This window comes from Rhopalosiphum padi, chromosome 3, assembly GCF_020882245.1.
Source record: "Rhopalosiphum padi isolate XX-2018 chromosome 3, ASM2088224v1, whole genome shotgun sequence".
NCBI classification, from domain to species: Eukaryota; Metazoa; Arthropoda; class Insecta; order Hemiptera; family Aphididae; genus Rhopalosiphum; species Rhopalosiphum padi.
Window position 1 is genome coordinate 24,668,321 of NC_083599.1, and position 10,268 is coordinate 24,678,588.

At 23.5% G+C, this 10,268-nt stretch overlaps 1 protein-coding gene across 1 annotated transcript; it reads left to right on the plus strand.

Annotated features, from left to right (window-relative positions):
* The first annotated feature begins 5,153 nt into the window (after positions 1 to 5,153).
* Positions 5,154 to 7,891, plus strand: LOC132927441 (NADH dehydrogenase [ubiquinone] 1 alpha subcomplex subunit 7-like). The gene is made up of 3 exons (XM_060991971.1): positions 5,154 to 5,349; positions 6,202 to 6,389; positions 7,742 to 7,891. Exons 1-3 carry the CDS (start codon positions 5,269 to 5,271, stop codon positions 7,803 to 7,805), a joined length of 333 nt encoding a protein of 110 aa, XP_060847954.1. The 5' UTR covers positions 5,154 to 5,268; the 3' UTR covers positions 7,806 to 7,891.
* The last annotated feature ends 2,377 nt before the right edge of the window (positions 7,892 to 10,268 follow it).

A 10,268-nucleotide genomic window follows, 5' to 3' on the forward strand; every position in this document is an offset into this window, starting at 1 on the left:
TTACGGCCTATGTATGCCTCGCTTTGTAAACTAATTTTACTGATATGGGCAATCTGATCATTGCGGATTGAATATTGTACTTGGTATATTTTGATACGTTGTTTATCAAACTACTTTTTATATATCTAATAACAATCTCGTGAAAAATAGTTGCACAATTAAGTACAAGTGTGAAGATAGGTAGTATTATTCGTAAAGTATTTTTATGATACTGAAGGTATTGGTGACCAATATAATACAGTTATTATACTTATCACTTCTTAATATTATACTATGACTCGTGTTATTGACTATTCTCTTAGGGTAACTCTGCAGACGTGTCGATCTGCAGTTTGATTCTTATTAAATTATTTTTATAATTTTTATTTAGAACAAATTATTGTAGAAGTTTTTATAAGGCCACTAGATGACCTTCGTTACTATATATTGCATTACAATCTAATATTATGTAATTTTCTTATTTCGCATTATTATGACGTATTTTTTTTTTTACACCGTACGAATATACTTTTTGCCCCGCGGGACCAATCTTATGAATTATTTGATTAGAAAATATTTCATTTTATTTCTATATAGTCAGTATTATAAAAATAGTTTAATATAATATATAATATGTATGATCGTTTTCTATACGACTCAATTAATATTTATATGTCAGAAATATGCAATTAATAAATGTTTTAATTCAAATCATTTGTAGAGGAGCTTGTGACTCCAAATTCTGAAGTAAATTGCTTTATTAAATAATCATATAGAATAGGAATAAACTATAAATTGAATCAAATCATTTTTGACGATTATTGCAATGTCTAAACGTGTTAAAGCATTCGAACAATTATTACTTATTCCAAGCCATTGTATTATTATTTATTTATTTATTAAATTTGGTAAATACATTGCAATCTAATTTGTAGATCTAAAAATTAATTTTTTTTTAATTCTTCAGAGCTATAATATACACATTATATACAAAAATTAAAATATCGACTTATTGACACATTCCTGTAGTGCATTTTTTGTTATTTTCATTTGAATCGAATTGCATTTGAGGTCTTTTTAAGGAATTTAATGCGAGTTAAAGCAAACATATTACCATCAGACAGTTTTTACACATTACTTATTTACCTAACTCAAATATAACTTAAGTAATATTTGATTTATAATTATAACTAATAACCACTTTAATATGTATTTATTGCTGCAAGAGGATAACAAAATAATATAATTCTATAGTTAAAATCCGTAGGTAATAGTATTATATAATATATTTATAAAAATATATAAAATAATATACTGCTATCAAATGTAATACCTATTACCTATAATAACCAAGGGTAAAAGATCCTGTTGCCCTTCACCAACCATAGGAGGAAATTTAATAGAATTTTTTGGAAGGGAGCTAGTAGTTAGTTTACAGGATAAAGTGACTAAATAGACTTTATCATGTAATAACTTAAAATAAATTGCAATGATCTATGAATACTGAGCAATGAGCATTAAATAAAGTAAACATGAATAATAATTTATATCGTACAATCTTATTCTTATTAGATTCTGCATGGAGCGATGAATATATTTATTTTACAAAGAGAGTATTTTTTTGTGTACATATATGTACATTGTACATCCATGATAAGTTGTAGACAAAATGATTTGATTCTAAACTATGAAAGAGGTTTTAAGAATTGAATATAGTTTGTACTTAAAAGACATTAAAAGTAAAACATTCACAGTATTTTTCATAATAATCGGGAATAACAAAAATATGATTTACAGAATATTTAATTCGCTTTTCATTTACGAGTACTCTTATATTATCGTGGTAGTAAAGTTCCTATTTTAGATGTGGATTTATTACATTATTGTTTATACTTAAATCATTATTTGTTTAAATATATCGTAGATTATTATTTATGAATATTGAATACTACCGGCTATCACAGTATTTGTATAAAATCTAAGACAGATGATTCATGGAAATTGTATCTAGATAGATAAGAATATAAATAACATGTTTAAAAGATTTATTTATAAAATAAATAATACATTGTAACAAGTCATATGTAATATTAGCTGAATAACCCAGCTTTGCTTGTGTGTTAAATAATCGATTCGTTTATAAATTGTTTTTTTTATTATAATTAAACTATCAAAGCCTAGCCATATAATATATAATATTTTTTATAATTTAACTTAATTTATGATATTTATAACTGAAATGACAAATAAATGAAATTGGAAATAATAAAAGTGATTTAGTTGTAATAGGAGTATTTGGAACAACTCTATGAAAAAAAATCGGAAAAAAGTTAAATATTAGTGCTGTCGTCACAAAAGTGAAACATAAAAAGGTCTGTTCTTTTTATATATATATATATATAACTATATAAAGATTTTTCTATAATTTTAATGTGCGATGACATAATGTAGTGTTTCTCGACCTTTGTATTATAATTTATTGCGATACAAGATACAATATTAAAATATTTCATACTTTGTGACACAAAATATACAAATAAGAATAATAGCGTGGTAATAATTAATTTTAATTGGTAATGTAAAATTTAAAAAAATATATAACATAAAAATAATGATAAATGCGAAAATAGATAACTTATTTTTAATCATTATAAAAATTATATTAAATACTTATTCATTTTTATAAATGTATTATACTTAGTGACATATTATACCTACTGATTGAGAAACGTTGATTTTTTTGTAATTTTTTCATCTATAAAAATCAATGAAATTAAATTTAAAAAATAAGTGGTTTGTTTTATTATACAATGCAATCCATAATTGTCAATCGTAATAAAGTAAAAATACTGCTACAAATGCTATGACATTTAAAGCAATTTTTATGGGCATCACGAAACGATGTTTATGGTTCACTGGTGTGGTTCATCGGCCACTGATATTCGTGATAAATTATTATTATAATTAGTGTACAAATAAAAGACAAAAAAAATAATTTACGAATTTCCTATGGGAAATATTGCATTTATGAAAACCGGTTGAATTTGTTATTGGTGATGCAATGTGATAAATGAGTAGGTAATAGTGTCTATTATTAATATTATTACTCTAATATGAGCTTAAATATCCGTTACTCTTCTATTGAACTGCCTACTATTAGTACAAGTATGAAAACACGTATTGCATAGACGCATAGTGCATACACATTCGGACTTTACTATTAAAGTGTTATTATACACCTACTCATAAGCAGGGCTCAGAAACTTTAGCCTTCGCCATAGCTATTTTGGTAATTTAGAGTTGTAAGTGTTAGTTTTAACCTTTTAAGGTATATTATCATAATACATAAATGAAATCAAATAAATTTTGTTGAACTTTTTTTATTAGTGCATTCATCAATAAATTTAATAATATATATATATATAATTTATTAAACAGCAATTCGTATATTGAAATATTGAATTAAAGTATTAATTTTCATGATACCTGATTGGTATTCTTCAATACCTACCTAATTACTATTTTTTAATACAAATTAAAAGTAAATATAAATTTAAAAAAAAAAGAAAAATAAGAAAAAGAGAAAGTTTAAATGTTCTTTTTAGGGTTTTAAACTATACAGGCGGAGTGATAGATTGATTTCATAAAGATTTGTTTTTTTATTTTTTCCGTGTATACACGATAGGTAAATAGAAAAAAAAGGTTTTTATCTTAAATTGTATTGAGTTTGAGTGAAATTTCTAATAGAAAATTTGATCTAGTTTATACATTTGAAAAATAAAAAATAAAAAATTCACAGTATTTTTCAAAGTAATTGAGAAAACAAAAAAAAATAAAGGATAACAGGAATTTTTATAGTTATGAGTAGGTGCAGATGTTTATGCATTTATCATATTTTTTAATATCATCTATACCTAAGTTAAATGCGGAGTAAAATTGAAATTTGTTTCATCACTCAAAGAATTCAAATTTATCAATTTAATTTTGCATATGTGTTCGATTTATATTTATTTGATCATATTTCTATATTCATCATGCTTTTAGTGCATATTTGAGGTTTTTCGTATTATATCAACGAACTCGGCACGACTAATAGATTAAAATCCCGCGGCTGTTACAGCCTATGTAGTCTGTAGTCCTCTGTAATATTCGCGACAACCGGGAAAAGCCGGTTTTCGCTCGTATCGGTACGGTACTTGGTTTCTAATATATACGCATGTATATTATTTTCAGATTTACAAAAAATTCAACAGCAGTTTGCAAACATCTTTTTTAATTTATTATTTTAAATTTTCAATAAACAAAAAATGTTATTGATGCATATTTTTATACTTTATAGTGCATAATTGCATGAATATTTTAAAATTGTTTAGAGCATAAACATCCGCTCCCTACTCATAACCTGTATTTGACAAAATCGGTTTTTTTATTTTGTATAGGTAACTGAAAAACAAATAATAGATAGGTACTCGAAATGTTTACCAAATGTTCAAGTACGTTTTTTATATACAGCGAACCTTCCTTAAAAAATATCTGAATAGCCGACATTTTTTCGGAAACGGAGACGAAAATAAAGATGTTTATTGTTTAACAAAATACATTTTTTTTCGTTATAAATTCAAAGTTGACGTAAAACTAACTTACTAATGAAATAATGATACATAATAATAATAATCGTTCGTGGGTCGTTCGATCGCATAGTGTACATGCACACACACACACACACACACACACACACACACACACACACACATCAACGATATACCTACATATATATATATATATATAAATAAATCAGACGTGCTACGATCGGTTCGTATCGGAACGATATGAACGATTGTCAAAACCAACAGGCAACAACTATCTTAAATAAAAATAAATCCTACAGTAGTTTTTATTATTATAGTTTATTTAATTTGTACAATTTTACATCATACGTACTGATCAGTAATATTTTACTGTTATACTAAATAAAGTTTGATTCCAAATCCACGAACTAAACTTACTAAACAGATAAAAAATTATCCGACGTCTTACAACATTATTTTATATTTTTTTACCATAACAATAATTATTATACCTGGGTAACTATATTCGAAAGTCTCTGTTTATCATGTGTTTATCTAATCCTTGAAGGTTGCCGTACTGCCGACATCAGTCGGTCAGACTTTTCTATTATGATAACATAGATGATAAAAAAATAATTTTACGAACATAAAAATAATTTCACGATTACGAAAACGAGTGAACAGTCTATTTTTTTCCATTCATTGACTAAATATTAACAAAATGGCCAATTGGAATTCTTTAATACCTTCCCAATTCAAGCCGTCCGGTTTCATTGCGGCTCTTCGAGCATATTTAGGTGGAGTAAGTATCATACTTGTATTCGGTAGGTACTGTTTTAACTAATGCAAACAAATCCAAAATACTATTTTAAAACTGATTTAAATTAACTTTTCATAGCGCATTGGTATTAGTTCTTTAAAAACAGCAGATTCCTAGTTGATTTTTTTGAATCGATGTTAAGCATATTATTTAAATATTTCATCAATTTAATCAAATAGTTATAGTCACAAACTCTAGTAGGCTACAATTATTATCAATTCACTAGAGAATCTAAAGTTTTGTTCGCATGATGATGGTTACTTAATAATTAAATCTCATTTATGAATCTATTAAAAAATGTTCTACAATATGTATTAGACGTGCAACACGATACTTAGTATTTTGATAATTTTGGATTCTATTTATTGACTTAGTACCTACATTGTAGATGTTAGTAGTATTTTGTGTTGGTATTTTTAATTAATCACATACATCATATTTTGTTTTATATATTAAATATTATTGGAATAAATATTTTCATTTTTTTAAATTTAATTTAATGTTGTATACTCAACAAAAACACTATTGTTTATTTTTTTTTTTGTTCGGAGATAGAATTACTTTCCATGACTGACATTCATTAGTGTATATTTGATGTATGTTATTTGTTAAAATTATGTTGTCAACTTAAAGTAATCATTAATAATTAATATAAACTTTGGTCAGCTAAATGGATGATTGAAAGTATATCAAAATTATTTATAGTTTCACAGAAAGAGAAATACATATAGTTTGGTATAATTTTAAATAATTCTTATAGCATTTAAGTTGTATATACCAAAAATTATTTAGTATTTTATTATCTGTTATATTAATTTGTTTATCTTGTTATAGCGAAACTTCAAGCCAAATATAAGAATGGTTGATGAAGTATCACCAGCTACTCAACCTCCACCTGATGTTCCAGGAGGACCAAATCATACAGTTTTTAATAATTATTACTGTACACGTGACAGCCGTAGAGAAGTTACACAACCAGTACTTATTTTTGAAAATAATGCAAAACTTATTGAAAATACAAAGTAATTGTTTGTTTTTAAATTAAATAGAATAATATATTATATAAACTTATGTTATGGAAAATTTTGTTTGACTGGTCAATGTGAATGGTGTATAAAATAGTAAATAATTCAGCTGTAGATTCTAAACAGTGATTAATGTATTGAATTTACAATTATGTGTAATTTTTTTTTTGCATGTGTACATGATTTATAATAGAAAAATGATTTGGTTTCAATTCTAATATCTTTTCTGAATCTAGCTGCTATTTTTGGAAGTAAAAATTAAACATTTTTTTTTAATACAAATATTTCAAAACTATTCAACATAAAGTATTACATTTATTTTATTTCTAAAATAATCATATTCTATTTCAAAGCTTATACAAAAAAACTGCCTTATTATCAATCAAATACAATTTATCACTGCTACCTGCTCAGGGTTTGGTCTTCATCATGACCACCAAATGATTTGGGTATCTAAAAATAGATTCCACCGACTTAAATTCCATCTTAAATAAGTTAACCATAATAACAGAATCCTAATGTAAAAACCCATGTGGACCTACCGAATCCAATTATGGACTCAGCCATACCCCTTAACATAAATAATATCTAAATCTTCCAATCCAAATATTTCTGTAAAATCATTAATTAAAGCCCCATAATATAATGCCTATGATATATAATGGTATATATAATATATATGTAAATATTACAGTGGAACCTCGATTATCGAATTTATATAAGTAATAAACCATGTAAAATTAATATATATACCATTCAATTTTAGTAATTATCAAGGGTGCCCGCAGGGAGGGGGCAAAAAGGTCATTGCCCCTACTGGGCATTTTTTTAAAACTATAGTTAATTTAATACCACGCATATTAACTATAACATAATTTTATTGAGATTAATTTATGAAGTATGACATAATGTTGTTTTTTTCCATATAAGTAATGCTATTTTAGAATGAAGACGCTAGATATATATTAAAATAACCTTTTTGATCTTGCCTGGGGTGGGATTTTATCCTTCGGGTGCACTTGGTAATTATTCTCTAGAAACTTGTGTAATAATTTTTATAACAATTAGATATATTTTTTCTACTATAACTACTTTATTTTAATGATTTAAATAATTCTCTATATTATTTTTAAAATAAATCAAAATAGCATGTGGTAAATAAAAGTACAAATTGTCCTATATTTAGAATAAAAATTATTCAAATGCCCAATTCATTGTGATATTTTTTTCAGTTTTCTAAAAGTTTAATAATCTATTACCTTAGATGAACTACAAACATAATAATTAGTTATTAACCAATTAATAACAATTATATAATATGATTATAATAATTTTATAAATTGTTATAGGAAACTAGAACCTGGCTGCCCATCAAAAGTGCCTCTTCCAGGAAAAGTTTTCCACTGGGATTAAAATTATATTTATATTATATAGTAGTGAAAATGTATTGAATTATATTATTTAATCAGTAAATTTAAAATAAACAAATGTCGTGTAAATGGCTATTATTTTTATTTTTAGTAATCCATTTGTTAAATAATAATTATTATTATATTAGTTTATATTTACCTTTTTAGTTTTTTTATAATATAAGTTTAAACATTTATTTTATTATCTAATATTAGGAGTAAATAAACCATTTATTCAATATTATTTTTAATAAATTTTTATTTATTACTAAATTATATAACTAAACATATATAAACAATTTAATGCAGTTTGGAGTATAATATTTTAAAATATATACTCATTACTCATATTATACATGAATTCAAATGCTTACTTAAATATATTGATATTTTGATTTAAAAATAAGTTATATACATTTTAAATTACAGAAAACATAATATGTAATGATTAAGATTAAACATGATACAAAAGTTTTTAATTATTTAATAACCAAATTGATAAATTTAATTTAAAATTTCATTTAAAAAAAGAATAAAGTTTATTTTAAAGTATAAACATAATCACAATTACAAATACAGTGCTAATTATTTTATTTAATTTTGTTTGTAATTACATTATTTAAATTATTGTAAATGCTGTTTTATTGGTTTTTGCTATTTTAAATATGATTTTTTTTCTTTGTTAATATAGTTACTGTTGTTAGTTTCACTGGTCAAAACAACCACACTAAATTAATACCTTTGACTAAAAACACATTTTCACACTTATTATTTATTAAGATTTAACATTAGAAATTTATATCTGTGTTTTCACAACACCTTTTTCCAGGGAGATTTTTTGCGCAAAGCTATTTGTTTTAATAATTTGTATTCTTTATTACTTAAAATAATTCTTTTAATTTTTATAAAAAAAACTAAAGAATAAATTAGATGTAAACACAAGATTTGTTTGTGTAGATGACACGTGTAAGAATTTCTTTGTAAGAAAATGCTCTGAACATGAATCACAATTTTTGAAAAATATTATGACTGTGTTACACTGTAAAATACAATGGTTTTGAGGAGAATATTACTATTCAAACTTAAACAATTTCTCTATAAATAAGGTGAGAATATACCTTCATATACATAATATTAACATTACTTTTAATCAGATTATTACAAAATATGAATAGACATTTAAATAAAGTTTAATCCCTATAATAATGCAGTTTTTATCAACCAATATGACATTACTAATCATGTTTGTAAAACTTGATAATCTTAAATTATCGTTTATTTTCGTTTTTAAAATAAGTTTTGTGCATACATATTGTTTTGTATTAATAAAATTTAAAATTATGAATAAAATAAAATAATTTTCATATTAATAGTTATATTTTGTATTAGTTAAAATGGTTAATACTTAATTAACTTTTATGAATTTAAAATTTAATAGCAATATTATATTTATATATAATATATATATTTAATTTGAAAATGTATAAATAGTATTCATAGTTTGATCAGAACCTTCGACTAAGTATAGTGTTTATAAAGAAGGTAGGTACCTTTATTTTTTTTTAATGCAGACATACAGTTGATTATTTTGATAATAGTATAACTTATAAAAAATTTAAAAAATTTAATTTAATGATTAATATTCATTTATACTAATAGAAACATTTAAATATTTACTAAATATTATTGTTTAAACATTTCAATGACTATATATAAATAAGTAGTTAGTAAACTAATCAAATAGTTTAGTTATATTTTAGTTTAATAAAAATTAGTTATATTATTTTAAAATTGTAAGTTTTCTATTTATCATGCTAGATCTGTGATATATTAGTATATTACTGAATACTGGTTATATAATTTTATTATTTCTACATTATTTACCTAATTAAAAAATAAAGTTAATATTATAAAAATGGGGTGAAGTAGGTAAACTTTGTTACTTTGTTAGTCTGTTGTAGAGTAGAAGTCGAATGTAAATTAACAATAAAAAGTACTGCACTACTTCATACAATTTGTGTTGAATTTTAATTCAATAATTTAATTATATGTAAAATATGATTCTGAACAATATGAATGATAGTTTTTACAATAATAAATTTTATGATATATTTATAATATTGCTAATTGCTATTATAATAATTATTATTTTACTATAAAGTAAAAGGTAGATTAAATTCATTTTTATAATAAAAATTGCTTTTATTGTACTATTGTAAGTAATATTAAAATAATAGGTATAATAGGTAGGTATATATTATATCATTGTTAATTTATTATTCATAAAAACTTTTCAGTCATAACCACTTATACGTTCTATCTAGTAAATTCTACTGTATTAATAAGTTTGTAGTATAAATAGACAAAAGCTTAAAATTAATCAAAATGTTTCGAAAAAAGTATGTAATAAAAAATGTCAAACACTATCTCCCCATTTCTGATACTCAATATTAAAGTTAGAATTTTT